The sequence below is a fragment of the Ornithorhynchus anatinus genome, chromosome 19, assembly GCF_004115215.2.
Source record: "Ornithorhynchus anatinus isolate Pmale09 chromosome 19, mOrnAna1.pri.v4, whole genome shotgun sequence".
NCBI classification, from domain to species: Eukaryota; Metazoa; Chordata; class Mammalia; order Monotremata; family Ornithorhynchidae; genus Ornithorhynchus; species Ornithorhynchus anatinus.
The window spans coordinates 11793376-11814439 of NC_041746.1; the positions used below are offsets into that span (position 1 = coordinate 11793376).

General features: G+C 43.9%; 3 protein-coding genes across 9 annotated transcripts in view; 1 reads left to right on the forward strand and 2 right to left on the reverse strand.

Annotated features, from left to right (window-relative positions):
* FLVCR1 (FLVCR heme transporter 1) overlaps positions 1-4709 on the reverse strand; it is a 35673-nt gene extending 30964 nt beyond the window's left edge. Inside the window, exon 1 of one of the 2 annotated variants that reach the window (XR_005661137.1) lies at positions 4062-4709. Coding sequence is in view for 1 of the 2 variants with exons in the window: in XM_001509866.4 (XP_001509916.1) it covers positions 4062-4679 (618 nt within the window). In the remaining variant the exon portion in view is untranslated. The remainder of the gene's footprint in view (positions 1-4061) is intronic. The other variant, XM_001509866.4, reaches the window with a different exon arrangement.
* TATDN3 (TatD DNase domain containing 3) overlaps positions 1-21064 on the reverse strand; it is a 33673-nt gene that overhangs the window by 2525 nt on the left and 10084 nt on the right. The window contains exons 9-12 of one of the 4 annotated variants that reach the window (XM_029046955.2): positions 20769-20849; positions 19896-19946; positions 18869-18916; positions 4747-4818 (exon numbers count right to left, since the gene is read on the reverse strand). In XM_029046955.2, coding sequence (XP_028902788.1) covers positions 18869-18916; positions 19896-19946; positions 20769-20849 — 180 coding nt within the window. In that variant the 3' untranslated portion in view covers positions 4747-4818. Of the gene's footprint in view, positions 1-4746; positions 4819-18868; positions 18917-18939; positions 19947-20768; positions 20850-21064 lie in introns of those variants that run through there. The other 3 variants (XM_029046954.2, XM_029046952.2, XM_029046951.2) reach the window with 3 other exon arrangements.
* Positions 6720-10514, forward strand: SPATA45 (spermatogenesis associated 45). Of its 3 annotated transcripts, none has more exons than XM_039914851.1 (3): positions 6720-6742; positions 9342-9658; positions 10460-10514. In XM_039914851.1, the coding sequence occupies exons 2-3, from the start codon at positions 9394-9396 to the stop codon at positions 10477-10479; spliced, it is 285 nt and encodes a 94-aa protein (XP_039770785.1). In that variant the 5' UTR covers positions 6720-6742; positions 9342-9393; the 3' UTR covers positions 10480-10514. The 3 variants fall into 3 exon arrangements, with proteins under 3 accessions (XP_039770785.1, XP_007670537.2, XP_028902789.1); XM_007672347.3 differs by lacking the exon at positions 6720-6742 and adding an exon at positions 7177-7286; XM_029046956.2 differs by lacking the exon at positions 6720-6742 and adding an exon at positions 7331-7353.

Sequence of the window (21064 nt, forward strand, 5' to 3'; positions counted from 1 at the left end):
CTCTCTGCCTCAGCTACCTCATCTGTAAAATGGAGATTAAGATGGTGAACCCCTTGAAGGACAGGGCCTGTGTTCAACCTGACTGTATTGTACCTATCCCAGCTCTTAGAACAGTTCCCAGGCACATAGTAAGCGCTTAAAAAATACCATTAAAAACAATGACTTGCTACCGTAGCTCCACGTGTCCAGGGTGGGGGTGGGGAAAGGGGAAGAAGGTATCCTAACGGTTTCAGTTCAGTGTAAGCAGCACGTCTCAAGGTAGGTCAGGGATGAGCGGAGGAGGCAGTTCATTACCTCTGCCCGCCCCCCCCCCCCCCCCCCCCGACAGCCGAGATTGTGGTGACAAAATAAAATTTTGGGGGGTTGGGGGGGAAGAGAAGTGGAAGGAAAGAGAGACTGAGGGGGGCTAAAGGAGGAGAGAAAGTACAGAATAGGGAGACTAAAAATTGAATGCCAAACTCTAGGTTTTACTGACTGACTTTCAAAATAACTAAATATTCCCCCTACACTTCTGAAATGGTTCTTCTTTTACCTTATTTGATTAAAGTGCAACCTGCACACCGGCTTTTATAAGTCTGGCAATTGGGCTTACATAGCCAAGATGATAATTATGTATACTTTTCATTGGTTTATAAATTCCTGAACAGATTAAACGTGTGATTTGATTTTTACACTGTCGGTCCAACATAAGGAGGAAATAGTAAGGCAAGGTAATCTCTGCAATAATATGATGTTAGTGTGGAGATGTGTGTGTGTGAGATCTCAGTGATTTATAACCATTATTCAATAACCACCTCTGTAGTTGTAAAGATCCTCTAGAAATAAGTGCTACCCACCTAAAGTACCACGCTATTATAGTATTCTAATTTGTTCCCACTACCACTGTGATATCAAGTTCAATAAAATTTTTTTAAAGACTTCTATGTCATTTTAAGGAATACAAATATAAGCCTGTGTTCTAGGGGCTTTAGGATACGGAAAAGGAAAGTAAATTTCATTTTTAGGAGAGAATGCAATTTATAGAATAACTGGTTTTCTGTGCCCAGCATTTCACCTAGACTGGAAAAGAAAATAGATGTGCTAATGACAATAATAGTAACGATTGTAGTAACCTTTAAGTGCTTACTATGTACCAGACACTGTATTAAGTGCTGGGAGGATACAAGCAACTCAGGATGGACACGGTCCCCGTCCCACGAGGGGAAATGATCATGAAGAATATCACGATTCCAATTTTTAGGTTAATTGGGACACCATAGAAGCTTTCTAAAGCTAATAGCTGGGGTTTGGATTCTGACATTGTAAACCAAGGATGATTAAGCATCAATATATTGCTAAACAGTTAATAACTGTATTTTGAGGCTTCCCTAAACCACAACAAAAATATTTCAAAAGATAGGCTTCCATTTGAAACAAAATGGGTTAGTCGAATCTTGTACAGGTCAGTGGTGGAAAAATGCTAATAATAATTGGTGGTATTTGTTCGGCACTTACTATGTGCCAAACACTTGGGGACATACAATTAGATCAGACACAATCCCTGTTCTGCATGAGGGCTCGCTGTCTGAAAGGGGAGCGAGAATGGATATTTCCTCTCCATTTTGCAGATGAAGAGATTGAGGCACAAATAAAGTTATTTACTCAAGGTCACCTGGCAGGCAATCAGCAGAGCCGGTCCTGAATTAACCTCTTTTCATTCATTCAATTCATGCAATCGTATTTATTGAGCGCTTATTGTGTGCAGACCACTGTATTAAGCCCTTGAGAGAGTATAACATGACAAAAAACAGACATTTCCCTGCACACCACAAGTTTACAGTCTAAAGTGGGAGACACACAGACATTAATATAAATTGGAGATACGTGAATACGTGGTGTGAGTGGGGGGGGAGGACAAAGGGAACAAGTCAAGGTGACTCAGAAGGGAGTGGGAGAAGAGGGGGTGGAGGGGGGCAGGCCTCGTGGAGATGTGCCTTCAATAAAACCTTGAAGAGGGGAGTGAGTCATTGTCTTTTGATGACCAGTCACAGAAACATCAATATATCCAGCTAATTTAGGTGAGGAGGTGAGTGAACAATATGTGGAGTACTGTTATTAAACATTTCACTTTCATTTCACAAATCACAAAGTGCGTGGTTTCAATCCTCTAGACTGTAAGCAGGGGATGCGTCCGTTAGACGGTACTCTCCTGAGCAGCTGGTAAGATGGTCTGCCTACAGTTAGCGATCAATAAATACGACTAAGCCCGGGTCCGCCGCTTACCTGCTGGGTGACCTCGGGCAGGTTGCCTACCCCTCTGGGCCTCAGTTCCTTCCACTCTGAAATGGGGACTAACGCCCCGTTCGTTCATTTACTGAGCATCTACCATGAGCGGAGCACTGCAGTAAATGCTTGGAAAGTACAGAGAAGCAGCGTGCCTCAGTGGAAAGAGCATGGGTTTAGGGGCCAGAGGTCATGGGTTCACATCCCGCTCTGCCACTCCCCCGTTTAGACTGTCACTGGGCAGGGATCATCTCTATCTGTTGCTGAATTGAGCATTCCAAGTGCTTAGTACAGTGCTGTGCACATAGTAAGCACTCAACACTACTGAATGAACGAACAGGGACCGTGTGCAGCCCAGTGTCCAACAGTGCCTGGCACATAGTTGAGCGCTTAACAGATACCATAATAATTATTCTCAGCGCCTCAGTTCCTTCATCTGTACTGTGGGGATGAAGACTGCAAGCCCCACGTGGAACAACCTGATCACCTGGTGTCCACCCCAGCGCTTGGAAGAGTGCTCTGCCCCTAGCAGGTGCTTAAGAAACACCAACATTATCCCAGCTCTGCCACTTGTCAGCTGTGTGACAGTAGGCAAGTCACTTAACTTCCCTGTGCCTCAGTGACCTCATCTGTAAAATGGGGATGAAGACTGTGAGCCTCACGTGGGACAACCTGATGACCCTGTGTATCTACCCCCAGCGCTTAGAAGAGTGCTCTGCACATAGTACGCACTTAACAAGTACCTACATTATTATTAACTTCTCTGTGTCTCAGTTCCCTCCTCTGACAAATGGGGATGAAGGCCGTGAGCCTCACGTGGGACAACCTGATTCCCCTGCGTCTCCAGGGCTTAGAACAGCGGTCTGCACATAGTAAGCGCTTAACAAACACCAACATTATTAACTTCTGTGCCTCACTTCCCTCCTCTGTCGAATGGGGATGAAGGCCGTGAGCCTCACGTGGGACAACCTGATTCCCCTGCGTCTCCAGTGCTTAGAACAGCGGTCTGCACATAGGAAGCGCTTAACAAACACCAACATTATTAACTTCTCTGTGCCTCAGTTCCCTCCTCTGTCGAATGGGGATGAAGGCCGTGAGCCTCACGTGGGACAACCTGATTCCCCTGCGTCTCCAGCGCTTAGAACAGAGGTCTGCACATAGGAAGCGCTTAACAAACACCAACATTATTCACTTCCCTGTGCCTCAGTTCCCTCCTCTGTCGAATGGGGATGAAGGCCGTGAGCCTCACGTGGGACAACCTGATTCCCCTGCGTCTCCAGCGCTTAGAACAGAGGTCTGCACATAGGAAGCGCTTAACAAACACCAACATTATTCACTTCCCTGTGCCTCAGTTCCCTCCTCTGTCGAATGGGGATGAAGGCCGTGAGCCTCACGTGGGACAACCTGATTCCCCCGCGTCTCCAGCGCTTAGAACAGAGGTCTGCACATAGGAAGCGCTTAACAAACACCAACATTATTAACTTCCCTGTGCCTCAGTTCCCTCCTCTGTCGAATGGGGATGAAGGCCGTGAGCCTCACGTGGGACAACCTGATTCCCCCGCGTCTCCAGCGCTTAGAACAGAGGTCTGCACATAGGAAGCGCTTAACAAACACCAACATTATTAACTTCCCTGTGCCTCAGTTCCCTCCTCTGTCGAATGGGGATGAAGGCCGTGAGCCTCACGTGGGACAACCTGAATCCCCCGCGTCTCCAGCGCTTAGAACAGCGCTCTGCACATAGGAAGCGCTGGAGAAACACCAACATGATGATGACGATGACTCTTCCCCCGGCCCCTCACCTGGTTGCCCAGCACGGCCGTGGCGCAGGCCGTGGAAACCTCCCCGGGCCCGAACCAGACGGCGGCGATGCGGGAGGGCAGGCCGAGGATGAAGACCTGGGCGACGGAGCAGAGGCACTGGGCCAGCATGGTGACCCAGAAGAGGTCCCGCCTCACGCTGCCGCACTTGAGCCAGGCTCCCAGGCAGTTGAGGCCGGAGCCCAGCAGGGCGGTGAGGCGCAGGCCGCGGGCGTCCAGCAGCCAGGTGGCGGGGAGGATGAGGGGCACGTAGGCCAGCATGTAGACCATGGACAGCCCGTCCACGTAGAGCGAGGGCACTTGGTAGAAGTCCTCGAAGACGTTGCTGATGATGCTGTACTGGATCCACTGGAAGGCGTTGACCAGCGAGTAGAGGCTGAAGATGAGGAGCACGGCGAAGCGCCGGCCCGACAGCGCCGTCCGGGGCCCGGCCTCCTCTCCGGCCGCAGGACCGGCCTCCTCCAGCAGCCTCGCCCGCGTCTCCTCCTCCTCCTCGGGGCTCCTCGGGGCGCGGCCGTTGGCCGGCGGGCAGTCCCCCCGCGCCCCCTCGTCCGGGAGCCCGGGCCGCCCCCGCCCCGCGTCGTCCTCGTCCCCCGCCATGGGCCGCTCCGGCGCCGAGGACCGGCTCAAGCGGCCGCCCGCCCGCCCGCCGCCGCCGCCACGCCGCACAAAGGGCCGCCCAGCCTCGCCGGTGCCATCTTGCTCGCCTTTAAGCCGGCAGCGACCAATCAGCGCGTCGCTCCCGGGTCGCCGACCAATCACGGCAAGCCGGGGGCGGGGCGAGAGGGAAGGGGAGGGAAGAGCAGGGAAGGGGAGGGAAGAGCAGGGAAGAGCAGGGAAGAGGAGGGAAGGGGGGGGGGAAGAGGGCCCGTTAATCATCCATTCCTGCATTCAGTCGTATTTAGTACATCATGAGAGAATAGAGTGATCGAATATGTATTATAATACTATACGATATCATAAGCAGCGTGGCTCAGTAGAAGGAGCACGGGCTTTGGAGTCAGAGGTCATGGGTTCGAATCCCGGCCCGGCCACTTGTCAGCTGTGTGAATTTGGGCAAGTCACTTAACTTCTCGGTGCCTCAGTTACCCCATCTGTCCAATGGGGATTAACTGTGAGCCCCAAGTGGGACAACCTGATTCCCCTGTGTCTACCCCAGCGCTTAGAACAGTGCTCTGCACACAGTAAGCGCTCCATAAATACGATGGAATGAATGAATGAATATAATCAGCTAACCAACAGTGACAGGACAGAGAATTGAAAGAGCCACAGGAACAGAAACAGAGAAGGAACCTAAAAAGAGTAACAGGGACAGAAAGGAAGACAGAAGCAGAGAGATAGGCAGGGTCCGAAGAGACAAGATAAGAGACAGGCCAGCAAGCAAAGGTGAAAAACAGGTTGTCTCACACACGTCCCGTCAAGGATGGCTGAGCTCAGTTCCCTTAATCAATGGCATTTGTTAAGTGCTCACTGTGTGCAGAGCACTGTACAAAGCACTTGGGCGAAGTACAATACAATAAACTTGGTAGACACAGTCCCTGCCTACAAAGAGCTTCAGCCTAGAGGGAGAGACAGATGTTAAGTCTCATCACAAAGACTTCAGGACTGAGCAGCTGCACGAAGGAACTGATTATAGCGCAGGTAGTTTGCATCGTGCCACCCGCACACTTTCACCTCTGACCGTCACAACATACAAGAAAGGGGACAGGGGTGCCCACAAGGTGTACACAAGAGTCTGACGTGACAGTGTGCCTAATTAGAAATGTAGGGTCAGGTTAGCAATGGGAGAGTACATCCATTCATTCATTCATTCATTCATTCAATCATACTTATTGAGAGCTACTGTGTGCAGAACACTGTACTCAGCACTTGGGAGAGTACAACAACGGACACAGTCCCTGCCCACAACAAGCTCACAGACTAGATGTCTACGTGCAGAGACATTCTGGGAAATGTGCATAAGCAATTAGATCCTGGAAATTTACTGATCTCCTTGGTCATTTTTTGATTCCATCTCTTGACCTAGCAATGGGGCATGTGGAATCGATTTCCCCCTACCCATACTTTGATAATGTATTACACCTCCCATCTCTCTGTCTGCTAGGCACACACTTCAAAACCCTAATACAAAACCGGATGCGAGATTTACAAAGACACGATGCACACTTCAAAATCTTGTTGTACAGTGCTGTGGTATTGTCTATACAAAAGGTATGCTTCAATAGTCCCCTCTCAGGGTCGCACCTGGAGAGCTTCAATAGTCCCCTCTCAGGGTCACACCTGGAGAGTTTCCAGTACTCTTCCAGTCTCAACTACGGGAAGGAGAGTCAAGCAGAGGCATATCCGTTCCATTCATAGCTTGGGCAGTGGCTAACGAGTGGAAGGCAATCTGCAACGAGTCAAAACTCACCCATGCAGGGCGGCAGCGGCACTGGGAGAGAGTCGAGGGCGGAGACTCAAGTTTACTGCACGGAAGGAGGCAATGGCAAACCACTTCTGTATTTTTACTAAGAAAACTCTATGGAAACACTACCAGAACGGCTGCAGATGGAAATGGGGTGTGATGGGAGAGATACGTCCGTGCCGTCGCGATGGGTCGGAGACGACTCAACGGCATAAAACAAGACAATGCTTCAGTAGAGCTACTGAATGAATTAATGAAGGTAACAAGAGAAAATTATTTTGCTCTGTAAGGGAAGTGTAGCTCTAACATACAACTTCCTTGACAGGTGGTCTATTGAAAGATGTCAGAATTGGAAATCAAATAGATAAAGCTTAATCATTAGCAGGCGTTTCACCTCTCTACTCTTTGATTCAAACCTGTCCTGGCTTCACTGAGCACTGTTCAATTCTTCACGAGCCTAGTAGGATTTAATATTCTTCTGAAGCACAAGCTATTACAACAAATATCACATAGATAAGAATTTGACCAGATGTCAAAAATTTCAAGAATTCTACATTAGTGAGACCCTCAAATGAATGTTCCCAGAAAAAAAAAAAAAAGTCTCTCTAGGCTAAAGATAACATGTCCAGAGATAGGATGAGGCAACACTGGTGGACCAATTGTGACCTAGCCCCTCAGCTGTTGCTAGGCAACCTCTTACAACTCCAACTGTAACAACTTCAAGTTCCTTCTCAGCCATTTTGTTCTCTTCAGCATCCTACCACCACAGGGCTGTTTCCCATCTTTTGACACTAGGGACTCTGGTAAGATGCAATGTTTTTCTGAAATCTACTTGTGAGACTACTTCCCCTCCATCTAAAACAACTTATTGTGAGTAGTGAAAGAGGTGAATCATTATTGGTGTAAAAGATGAAATGTAAATGAAATCAGACTTCCAGAGAAAGGAGAACTTGACCCCGTGGTGGCAGCCTCTGTAGTACTATTACAAGACAATCAATTGATCGATCAGTGGTATTTATTGAGCATTTATTATGTGCACAGCCCTGTTCTAAGTGCTTGGGATAGTACAGGTCAAGAGAATAAGCAGACACATTCTCTGTCCAAATTGAACTTACAGTCTACCTTAGGTGTTTAACTCTGCAGTAGATTTTAATTGATGTGAATTTTGGTAGGTATTTATATCACTGGTCACAGATCTACCCTTATAGAACATTAGCCAAGTTTTAAATGGATTGGAATTCCTTTAAAATAAAAGTTTTAAATTCATTCATTCATTCAATCATTTACTGAGTGCTTACTGTATGCAGAGCACTGTACTAAGTGCTTGGAAAGTACAATTCAGCAACAAATATTATAGATATAATATAGATATATAATATATATCCATAGATAGTATAATATGATATAATAGAAAACCGAAGGTTAAGGCTACAAAACAACTTTATAAGAGTTTCTGCTTACTATCCGGAAAACTGAAGCCCTGAAATGTGATTTTGAAAAGATGGCCTCATTTTCTCATCGATAACTGGCCACTTGCATGTCAAAACAGCCACAAGTGTGTTGGGGATCCAGTGGTTCATTCAATTATTTGGACAAGCACTCAGCATGTTCCATTACTGGAAAAATGTCCAAGTGGAGATTTAGTGATTGACTGATTCCAGAGATAAGTACGGCATAACCCTAAAGTGTTTAATATGCAATGCCTTCCACGGTGTCAACTTAATAATAGCTTCAAGGACTCCCTAAAAATTATGTGAAATCAGCCCACTCCCATCCCTGAAATTGTTTAAGCAGGGCCCCAGCTAAAGCATTTTGTATCTCATACAATTAAAAAAGAAATCCCAGAACTGAACTTACATTAGTCTGAACCTAGTTCGAAGGCCAAAGTGAGACTTACAGAGGTCAAGGGTAAGATAAGGATAGGATAAGATTAGGTAAGATGCCTGAATAAGGTTGGTCCTGGAATTTGGAACTACAGAACTCTGAACAGCTATTTAGTGTAAGAGTAAAAGAAAGGCTCATTGAAAAGTCATCCGAATTCCAGCTCTCTTTTTTTAGTCTTCATGTTGGCTCTACTGAGTGCTCCCTCATTTACATAGGTGTCTTTTCCTACTGTAACATAAAGAGATGAAAACAAGAGGCTGGATTAGAACTAGATGAGTTTTCTCCAGATGCCTTCCTGCCCTGGGTTTTAGAATATTTCTGCTGGACAACAGGCCTTGAAAAAAGATTTCCAGATTGAGATTCATTCCATACAGTCTTGCTGAACACTAGTGATTCCAGGAGTGAAGGGAATGAGGGAGTTCTTTCCCCCAAGTCATTTCAAGGATATTTCTCCCAAATCCTTCCTTCTGAATCCATCTAAAAAGAATTAGCTTTCAGGTCCTAGGAGATCCTGACAAACTTGAGCCTTCAAAGATGTGAGACTCAGTCTAATCAATTCTAAACTCATTGTGGGCAAGGAACATATCTACCCAATCTGTTATACTGTACTCTCTCAAGCGCTTAGCACAGTGTTCTCCACCCAGTAAGCACTCAGCAAATACGACTGATTGATCAAATGCATCATTATCTCAAATTCCGGGGCAACAACTCTTCCTTCACCATTTTTTAACCATTGAAATAAAGGATTTTGCTAACTTTCTAAGCAGAAGTTTCTAGTAATAAAGAAAAAACATTCTGGCATATTTATATTTTCAAGCTTCCCACTTAAAAGAAAATAACCCAGAAGAGTTGAGACTCCATTCAGTTTAATTATTTTTTTTTAATGGAGGGAGTGATGGAATCTGATTATTGTGAGAACATATGATGTTTCTGCTGCCATAACAACCAGGCATGTTAATGTCATTTTTCCTTAGGGAGGCAAAGAGCTCTGACTAAACTTGGACCAGTCTGAAAGTGATCAAAACTATGGCTTCAGAGAAACTCAACACACTGGACAAAATGTCAGAAGGGGACAAAAAATCCATAAATGGGCTGAACGCAGTACATGAGAGCCCAAGTATGGTGGAAGTGAAGGATGCAGCCATCTGGCAGAGACCTCAAAAAAGACATTTTCCTCAGGCTTATCAATGTACCATCACGACAGTTATTAAGGAGCCAATTCCTAACTCTGATAGATCCTCCTGGATAGAGTTCACTCATCATAAGGAAAAAAGACACTTTCCACAGAAAAGTAAGTCAGAATTTAAACGCCTTTTCCAGAGGAAGAAACCCAAACCAGATCAGAAAGGATTTAGATTAGCTACCATGGAGAATTTCCCAAACAAAGGGACTAGGAGTCCCTGAAATGGGCAACCAAGGGAGTATCTGGATTGGGGATTTTAATCTTAGGAAGAAATATAGTTTTGGAATGAATAATTTAGGTGTACTCCCTCCTGGATGATTTTTGGGGTGCCTCCCAGAATTGAGATTTTATGATGGCTTTGAAGCAGAGTCCCCTTTTAACTTAATTTGCAAAATCATTAGCAGAAATCTGGAAATCCCGATTCAGTCTATATTCAGACTAAATACTGTGGGAAGTTCTCTCTCTTTTCATCTCCATCACTTTTACACTCTATGTCCTCAATTCCATTCATGTGTTTGGTTTCTTTCTGAGCAGCTGAGCCCCAGAGCACAACCTCTCTACCTACCCTCTTCTGGCACCACCATTCCCAACACTTTCCTGAAGTTTTCAGCCCCATGACAGAGGAAGCCCATATAGAGTAATTCAGAGATAAGGTCATTGCAATAGGTTAGGAAGGCTGCAGAACAATGACTTAAGCACTTTAACTGCTCACTGAGGGCAAAACCAGAACAGATCAATATAGCAGATCAAGAGACTTAGTTGAGCATGCAAATATTGGAAAAAGAGGGATCCGGTACCTTTCAGAAAACAAAACTAGTGTATTTTGTAGCGATTTAGTGAGGATAAATGCCTCCTGCTGTTTTACTCTTACCACTCAATCTACAAACTCTTCTCTTTTTTATCTTGCAGATAATGGCATCTTCGGGTGACGCATTTCCTCATAAATCACCTGCCTAAAGATCTAGAGTTGTCCTTTTACTTTTGTGTTCAGTCAACCCTTGTCTAAAATCTTTGAACCAATTCCCAGCACTCATCCACTCGCTGTCCTCTTTTTCCATCTTGTCTTTCGTGCTTAGTTTCAGTGTGTACCTTCTGAGTCTTCTTTTCTTTGCTAATTCTTCTGATCCTTTCCCTTTCTCCTGCCATACTACCAAAAATGCAGTGGCTTCATAGGAAGCCCCCTCACTTCTATTTTCTACTTTGGGGTTGAAGTTCCATGAAGAAAGGATTTTAGGGTTTCAAGTTGTGTTCAAGATTGTATCAACCTGAAACTGTCCAAAGTTACCCTAATGTGCTAGAGAAGTGTATAAATTTGCATTTCTGTCAATCAGTGGCACACTGCATTACTATGAGGTCCTTATTTATCCTGCAAGCATTCTTCAAAATCTATAAAAAGGAATACATTTGTTTAAAGTAAGCCAGGATTCCAAAAGTTAAACACTGTAGGTTTTAAAAATCAGGTAATTTTTTTTTAAAGTGGCTTCACATATAATATCTGTCACTGTTATTTTAAACTTTGCATCACATATCAAAATAGGTTCCAGATTTGCAAGTGGGGGGAAGGTATTCCATTATATAGCAAGATCTATTTATCAAAATCACCCCAAGATTTTCCAATTACCTCACCACTTTGTAGACAGATCTTCTCCCTGCTAGAGTCACCTCTTTTCTCTCCTGAAGTATATGGATTTACACCTCATGACATAATTTGAGCCTGGAGCTCAGAACAGGCGAGTACCTCAGCTCAAGTTTCCCCTTAACACAGAGTTCTGCAAGTACGCAACCCCTGTATTACAAGAGAACTGAATGCATACACCTTCCACAGGCTAATACTCCAATGCTTCTCCTAGAGGAATCAAAATTACGTATTGTAGGCTTCTCGTGTGCAGAGCATTGTAACATCCCAAGTTCTAGTACAAAAGTACTAGAAGAGGAAAAAGATACTGAACTAAAATGCAGGCGGAAAAAAGTAATAGGGACCCTCAATGTTTGCTCCTAGGGTAAACACAGAAACATTCTGTGCCATTACCAAATGAAGCAACCCTAATCTCACCCATTTTACTGCAGGAGTGATGAACCAAGTGAATGAGTGTGGATAGCTCAGTACAACCCCAAACACAGATTCTATGAAACTAGGACAACTCAGGGTACTGTTCAGTTGCTCAAGAGGAAGTAGTACCATTCAGCAGTGATACCTGAATAGTCCCATGTAGGAAAACATGGCTCACCCAAAATCAATCAATGGTAGTTAGTACTTTTGAGGACAAGTTTAGAAAAAGGGGCATAAAGCGGGTACCCAGAGGCCCACAAGAGGTGAAAACACTGCTTAACCAAATTAATCAATCAATGGTATGTATTGAGCATTTCTGGGGACATGTTTAGAAAAAGGGGGATTAAAGCAGACAATCAGGATGCTACCTGATAACTACATCCCGAAATAAGAACTGCACCTGTTGCCCAAGAGCGAGCCAGGTCCCGAGGTGATGTTATGATATCGAGCAAAATAAGATTTACTGACAAAGTCAAGTCACAGGAAGAACGTGCCAGATACTCTTTCTTCTGGAACAGTTTCCTCTTAGAGGAGACTCAGAGTGGCCTAGTGGATACAGCATAGGCCAGGAAGTCAAAAGGACCTGTGTTCTAATCTCGGCTCTGCCACTTGTCTGCTATGTGACCCTGGTCAAGTCACTTATCTGTGCCTTATTTATCTCATCTGTAAAAATGGGGATTAAGACTGTGAGCTCCATGTGGGACAAGGACTATATCCAACCTGATTATTTTGTATCTGCTCCAGCACTCAGTACAGTACTTGACAGAGTACATGCTTACAAATACCACAGTTAGGATTGTTATTGTTAATGTTAGGATTATTATTAATAATGAGCTACTCACATTCATTTTGAGTATCAGCCAGTCATCACCATCACAATATCTATCTAACCAATTACAGAAAGCTAGAATGAATGCTCCTATAACGTATCTAAACAATGACTGCACTGTTAATTGCAGTGGTAATTGCTGCTAGGCACGGAGCTGGTCACTTCAGGGAGCCTAAATCCAGGACTACCTTATCGTTTTGATTTTATGCTAACTACATCATGAGTTAAGATAACACAGCAAGGCAAAACTTTTCTGGGAGTGGTGTGATTAAAAAATAAACCTTATCTTAGATTTACTTTTTTAGAAAGTAACTTTTGACCAAGTAATGTGCAATCGGAAGTAACAAAAGAGCAAAAAAATTGTGAAATCTCAAGGGGAGCTGACTGGGATAGTTCACAAGTGCAGACATGATAATGTTTCGAGGCCAGTGGTGCACGAACATAGAGATGAGGGGATCAGGCTATTTGACAAAGGACCAGGACAGCAATTCCAACTGGCTTTCATCTTACTATTTCTCTTCCTGAATGTTCCCTATCAGTACAATTCCCACCTAGAGTTCATAGGTTTGGGATTCTCTAGTGATTTGAAGCCACTGTTTCATGGATTTAGGAACTTTAAGTTGCCAAGAACCCCTAGGGACCCCCAGGTCTATAGAACAGCAACCCAAGCCTTTGGGGGCCTACAGCCAGTCCAATTTACTTTTTTATTACTCAGTGGTATTTGGTGAGCACCTACTATGTGCCAGGCACTGTCCTAAGCAGTGGGGTAAGATATAAGCTAATCAGGTTGGACAGAGTCCATGCCCCACATGGGGCTCACAGTTTTAATCCCCATTTTACAGTTGAGGTAATAGAGGCACAAAGAAGTTAAGTGCTTTGCTCAAGGTCACACAGCAGACAACTGGCAGAGCGGGGATTAGAACTCAGGTCCTTGTGACTCCCAGATCCGTGCTCTATCCACTAGACCATGTTGCTTCTCTGCATGGGCATTTGGGTCCAGGAATGACTCAAGACAAGTTCAGGCTATGGAGGATTGTGGTTTCTAGCACAAATTTATCTAAGAGAAATTTAGGCCATACTGGTCTTAATGAAAACTTAAGGAATTCAGGTGGACAAGTCCTCTGTAAGGATCTGAGGGAGAGAAGAAAATTGGGGCAACATTTAACTTGCTGTTTCTGGTTTGAGGTTGGACACCAAACAATAATGTGTAGAAGTAAGCTAAAATGTAGGGCTAAAGTCTGCCACTGCTCCAAAGGACCCAGATTACGTTGTTTACACAGAAAATAACAGAATGAGAAGACAAACAGCACTGTGCAAAATTCAAGTGTTTAAATGCTTATTCCAACTCACTTTCAAACCACCTTGAAAAGTATGCTTCCTTTGGCATGTAAAAGTAAAGAATTAGTTGAGTCAGACTGCTCTGGGACAAGGAAAGGTATGCAAAGAAAACAGTAATTTTACACCCTTATCGCCATGCCTCGGTTTCTATGCCAGTTCCATGATATGGGACCAAACTAGGCCAGATCAGGAATCCACCCTTGCCAGGATGACTCAGTCCCAATTATCTCCAAACTACAAGACCCCAGGAGACCAGGATTGTGTTAGCCCCTGGGGCTGGGGCTAACGAATACTAAAGGGCCATCCTTATGTTGGGTGACATCATTACATCATCCTGCATAGGATGACAAGGGAGCCATCTCCCTTGCTTAGCCTGATTAGCACCTTGTAAAGATCCTCCCCCATTCCCACACTGGCTCCCCCAGTCCACTCTTCCAATGCAATGGAGACTAATGGCTTTATGTCTGCCCTGAGCAACGCTTCCATTAATAATTGCTATTTCCCCAGCAATTAACTCTTACCCGATCACCTCATAACCTCCCTGGCACTAACTTCCACGCTGCTTTACACTAGTGTGGATCTCTCAGACCCATTTCGGTACTGTTCTGCTAACAGTGAACTAAACTGAAGTTAGATGGATGGTTGGAGGCAGGAATCTTTTATTTTGCTACAGTCTTGTTAAAATCAGATTTCCCTAAAGTGCAGACAGGTAGCACAAATCACTGACTGAGTTTCACTTTGCCACGGGCTCACTTATGTTTCTGTTTCCTCAGAAGACATACATACAGCCATGGGGAAAATGGAATTTTCCATGAAAGTTGCCACATTACTCAGACTAGGTTGGGATTTTTCAGTTGGGGTGGGGAGGGGCAACAGAGTCATCCCCTTTGCTCAGAAGGATTAAAGGCAGATCATGATCTATGACCCTTCCTTATAACGAAATCCTCAAGAATAATTTAAGAGTTTCAATATGCAGATGGCTGCATATAGGCATTCATGCATTCATTCAATAGTACTTACTGAACGCATACTGTGTGCAAAGCACTGTACTAAGAGCTTGCGACAGTATAATACACCAAACAGACACATTCCCTGACCACAGCAAGCTCACAGTCTAGAAGTATACACCTAAGAAGATAGACAAATGGTGGTGAACCACTTTTTAAGAGTCAAATTGGCACTATAGCCTACCAATAAGCATGAAGAAAACCAAGGAAATTTACCAGCTGGCACAATGGAAACCATATCTATAACCTAGCCAGCAAGTCAGTCAATTGTATTAACTGAGTGCTTACTCTATGCAGAGCACTGAATAAAGGATACTGTATAAAGGGAGAGTACAATATAACAATAACAGACACATTCCCTACCCACAATGTGCTTACAGTCTAGCCCCCACACAGAAAAGAAACAAAGACCCAGGTGTTTATAGAACAAAGAAACTGCTCCCTTCCCAGGCTCCTCCAGAGGGAAAGAACTTTCTTTTATACAGGATGTCATCCACTTACCTGGTAACAACAGCTGGAGCAGAGTCAACTTCAGAGGAGGAACTGGGAAAGGAGGAGGAGAACTAACAAAGAGGAATGAAACCCCACAGCCAATAGGGAGAAGAGTACCTTCTCTGTGTTCAAAGGAAAGGACCTGGTGTTCTCAGGGAAGGCCGAGGACCAACACAGTAAATTACCAGGGGGCATTTTTTTTAAATGGTATCTGTTAAGCGCTTGCTCTGGGCCAGGCAATGTATTAAGCGCTGGAGTAGATACAAGCTAATCAGGTTGAACACAGTACATGTCTCACGTGGGTTTCAAAGTCTTAAACCCCATTCTACAGAAGAGGCAACTGAGGCACAGAGAAGTTAAGTGATTTACCCTAGGTCACACAGGAGACAAGTGGCAGTGCTGGAATTAGAACCCATATCTTCTGACTCCTAGGCCAGTGCTCTTTCCACTATGCCACGTTGCTTCTCATATCAACAAAGGAGCTAAGGGATTTAGCAACAGTTTCAATGGAGCGGTTACCTCATCTTAAATTAGAAGCACGTATCAGATTAGGGATAGGCAGTTATTCTTGGATCTGTTTTAAGATTTCATTTAAATCTCGCACAGTTCTTGGACAGTTGTATGCAAAATGTTAAGTACTTCTTGGACTCTGCATGGGTTTGTTTTTTTTTTTTACAGGTTTTTTTTTCAGTAGCATTTAAGGGCTTACTATGTGCCAAACACTGTACTAAGCGTTGGGTTAGATACAAGCTAATCGGGTTGGACACAGTGAGCCATATAAGGCTCAGAATCTTTATCTCCATTTTATGAGGTAACTGAAGAACAGAGATTAGTGACTTGCCCAAGGTCACATAGCAGAGAGTAGCTGCTTAGGATCATCCCAGGATGCTCCTATCAAAATCCTTAATTTCCCTAGGACTGGAGCTTGATAATAAATGCTGGCTATCTGCCCCAAACCAAAAAGTATACCGGAGTGAGCTGTGCGAGGGAAACTTGCAAATTCAAAGTTTCACTGACATATGAAGGAATGAGTCACTTGGCATATCTCCAAACCTCAGAGGCCAGCAGCCCTTACAGCAAATGACTGGATACCTGGGCCATGAATTCTTCCCATGAGTTTGGGGGTACCAAATCTAAAGGGTCATGGAATATAGTAGAAAACTAATGGAGGTCATTTTGGGGTGAATTAATGAAGAAGCTAGAGGGAGTCCCTAATTACTCTAGCTGTAAATTGCTGGAGGCACTAGAACCCCGGTCTTATACATTATGTGTCACCCTCAAGAGTGAGTGGAAACATTACACGACCACAGATATCTGGTGCATGGGGTGTACGGAAAATAAAGAAAAACAGAATGGCAAAAGAGCAAGCTGAACTGGGGCAACTATAAGCAAGAGAGACAGAAGCAACTCTTTAAGGATGCAGTAAAGCACAGTGTCAGACATTGTGGTACCCAGGCTGAAAACCGGGAGCAGAACGACCATTATGGTGCGTGAAAGGAATGGCTCTTTTGGAATAGAATTTCTGAAGAGCAATTTGAGGCAAAGAGACAAAATCAGAATAATTAGGTACCAAAACCTGCAAACCATCAGGGACAATCTGTGTCCCCCTCATTGACCTCATCACCCACACACATTCAAAGATATGCTTCATTGCCAGCGGCATCATCTTTGAACATGAGACATGACCGTACCAGGACATTTGGCAGAGATACTTCACACCCCAAGGTTAGCGTGGGGATAACCCAAAAGGTCACCCATAGAAAAGTCCTTTGCTACTTCTGATTGCTCCAGCCTGTCTTGGGAAGGGCAAGAGGTCCTGGATATAACTGGGGATTAGTGCTTTCTACACAGGAGCCAACATCCACACTCTGAAAGTTGCTCTGGTAAGAGAGACTCCTGGTGGTTTTGTGCATGGGCCAATCAGTTTGCCAGAGTTCTTTGGGCAGCATGCAAAGCCACCAAGCATGGTAGGGGAGCACCTGCTACAGACCTCTAACTGCCCTACACAACCTCACCTCCCACACCTCCCTTCCCAGATAATGACTGCCTACTTCACTCTCCCCCTTCCCCCTTGGACTGGAGCTTGGCCTGATACTGCTACAATTCATGGCTTGATGACAGAGCAATGCAGCTCTTTATCCCAGGTGACATTCACTAACTCGTGGGTGTTGGGGGGGGTGGGAGGGACTCAATATGGGCCTGACTCAGGAACTGATTGTTCTGGTCCTTGTCTTCTCCCCTTCTGTACTGACCATTTCATTGCTCAGCGGCCATTTCAATGGAGACATTGAAAAACAAGACAGATGAGATAAGTAAAGTTCTAACTGGAGGCAGGCGATGGCCTAGATGACCTCTAAGCTCCCTCTTGCTTTATCAGTCAATGAATTTTCTACTGAGCACCAAAGAGATGGCTGGGTGATTCAGCAGAGATATTAGACTGTCTTTCTGGTGTCTTCTGGTTTGTTCTTTGACCCCTCTCAGGCAATGATCAGTCTTGATATATGAATGAAGCCAAGGGGTCAGAACTGCCATAATTCATTTAAAAACATTGCTGTGGTAAGCATATGGAATCTGTCAACTCAGAAAGTTGTAGGGTCGAATAAAAAAAAATCTATGCAAAGTTTAATAAAGAGAAAATAGCAATTGGTTCAAAAAGGGTTGAGTAAGTTCACTGATGAGAGGTTCAAAATAGGTTATTGGAGAGAAAAGTTTACAACTAACCCTCTTAGCCACCTCACTCTCGATTCTACTGTCTCGGACCCATTCCTTATACCTTTCCCCCTGTCTGGAGCTTCCTAACCCTTTGAATCTGCCAGCCCACAGTCCTCTCCATTTCCAAAGCCCTTCTGAAAACTCAGGTCCTCCACAAAAGTGTTTCTGACTACTTCCCACCAATCCAGGTTATATCAACCCAACAGCCACCCTTAGCACTTCTGTATATACAGCTACTCTGAATACTAATGCAAACAGCCAATTCTACTATTATCCGTAGTGGCATTCCCAAAGAATCCCGTGTTACGGAAAATCACACTGTAGTACTCAGGCTTGACTGATGCCACGCAAATGGGCATAACTGTTTCCTTCTACACCAAATCTACCCATGCTGACTTGGGGGTTGGGTTATATCATAATGTTGGTATTTGTTAAGCGCTTACTATGTGCAGAGTACTGTTCTAAGCGCTGGAGTAGATAGAGGGTAATCAGGTTGTCCCATGTGAGGCTCACAGTCTTCATCCCCATTTTCCAGATGAGGTAATTGAGGCACAGAGAAGTGAAGTGACTTGCCCACAGTCACATAGCTGCCAAGTGGCAGAGCTGGGATTCAAACCCATGACCTCTGACTCCCAAGCCCAGGCTCTTTCCTCTGAACCACGCTGCTTCTCCCCAGTTAGAGATGCTTCCCTTCATTTTCCAATAGTATTCTAACAAATCACATAATGAAAATGTGCATTATAACAAAACTGACTGTATATCCACTTATTCATTAGTAGTTGTCTGGCTTATAGCATAATCGCAGACATCACAACTTTCTGTGAGTACCTTACAGGCTACCATAGAACCACCAAATCTTTATGAACCATCTATGTTTCAAAACTTCTTACCTAGTAGATAGGAAGCTGAGAGAGGCAAAAGTCGCACTGGAATATTATCTAGGAATGAAACAATAAAATAATTGTTATCGTAATCAGAATTGTAAGGGTTTTATTTAGAAAACTAGTTCTCTATGCAAGTCAATGTGCAAGGGTCAGTGAAACTCAGGAGGTCCACCCAGTTTAAAGTCCCTCTTCTGAACATGCCCTTCCTTCTCTGGTCATGCTGGGGCTGTTTGCAGTTGGGCTGAGTGGTGGGGAGCAATAAAGGGAGAGAGGGGTGGATACAGTTATAACCTCCCTCACCCCCACTTACTTAAAACACTTTACTAATAAACTGCATTATGATGAATCGAATAAAAAACCCAACAACCAAAGGGAAGTCCATGCCAAGGTTGATTTTTTTTCCAAGGTCTAGGTTCTCTTTCTACATCCTGCTGATAAGGGAATTCCCAAGTCATTTCTGTGATACCACAGCCCAGACTTTTGTTCACATTTTTAAGATGCTCTTTCCTCCTGGGGGGTTTCTACTTCTGTGTTAGGAGGTCTGGATGACCCATTTCTTCCATCTTGATTTTTACTCCATTTTATTTGTGGACTCTTAATTTTCCTTGAATAATCTGGATTCCTTAGGTTAATTCTTTCAAATTGAGGCCAGTCAGCTTGGCAAGACAGTAGGTTTCAGGGAAAACCCTTATGAGAATGTTCCCCAACCTCAATTTGACATTTTCTTATCCTTCTTGTCCTTTGTATTGATGGGTACAATTTTCACTCCTGAGCCGGCAGAACTGCTTTTACGAAGAGTACAGGGCTCCTGGAGTCTTTGCTTCTTTTCATCAAGTCCTTCCCACTAATGGCCAAAGAATGTAAAGGCCTGATTTCCTAAAGTCCTTTCCTTTATCTTGCTATTGGTTGACTTGAATGATTTCTGGAAAAATCTCGAAAGCTATTTATGAAGCAATTGCTGTAGTCTGGGGAACAGTTTCAGGGCATTTTGAGTTGTCACTTCTATAACTTCTTTCACAGGGACCCCTTTCACCTGTGCAATATATTCTGCAGAAATGGTAATGTTCTTGGGTTCATTCCGCACCTGCAACAGAGAATATCTGATGTTACATCAGTAGAGTTGTCCTCTGGTTCAAAGATGACACTTTAGAAAATATTATATGTAATGTCAGGAGATCCCTGCATAGTGAGTCAAAAAGTAACATTCTCTACCAGGGAATATGAAGTGAAGCAAATAACATGAAATAGTGTATGGGCTTGTTTTTTTTTTAATAGAAGAAATAGCTGTCCAACACAATATCCACATTCAATTAGCAAAACATTTAGCAACATTTAGTCAGCTCTACCTTGCCAATCTTGGGAATGATTTCTATTTTTTTCATTATTTGTAGCAGCAGATTTTAAAATCACTACTAGTGGCAAATCTGCCTTCCTTGTAATCTTCTATTATTCTATGTAGTCTAAAAAAGTTGCTCCCTCTGAACTCCCCCCTTAACTGGGAGCTGTCTCCTACTGCTACCTAGGTAGGATCTGAACTACCTCTCATATTTGATATCATTTCATTTGCATTATTTTATTATTTATATTATTTCATTTTAGACATGCTACTTCCCTCCATTATTCTGGATAATTTAAGAGTTGACTATTTCAGCAAAGAGTACTTGCAAAGAAACAAGAATACAGAGCCTGCGGGGAAAAAATATGGATGGGGCATAAAGAACACTTCGAGAATGGCAAAAATAGAAGTGGGAAAAAGAGGCAGGATATCAGAAAATATCATTTTATACAACCTAGGCAGGGACTGGGCTTTCTACTAATGTTTATGCTAAAATCAGTAACATCATACTTTTGAAAGGCCTTAAATTGTTCTTTAAGAAATGCAGCATTGGGTAAATTAATCACTCACCTGTTTTTCAGGACCAAGTGCAGGTGAGTCCGTTTCTAAACAGATAGCTGTTAAAGGTAACTGTTTCACAAGTTTCTGCTTCTTAGAGGAAAAACGAGAGCAATTAAGGACTGACACCCAAGAATTTAATTGAAATAAAGAAATATTGCCTTGTTATTTGGACAAAACCCAGATCACTCTGGAAACTATGTGAGGTCTAATTTCACAAATATTTCATCAGGAATAAAATACTTGAAGAAATTAGCTCACTTACACTGAAATAGAAAACTTTCTTAACACTGCCTTCAGACTCCGTG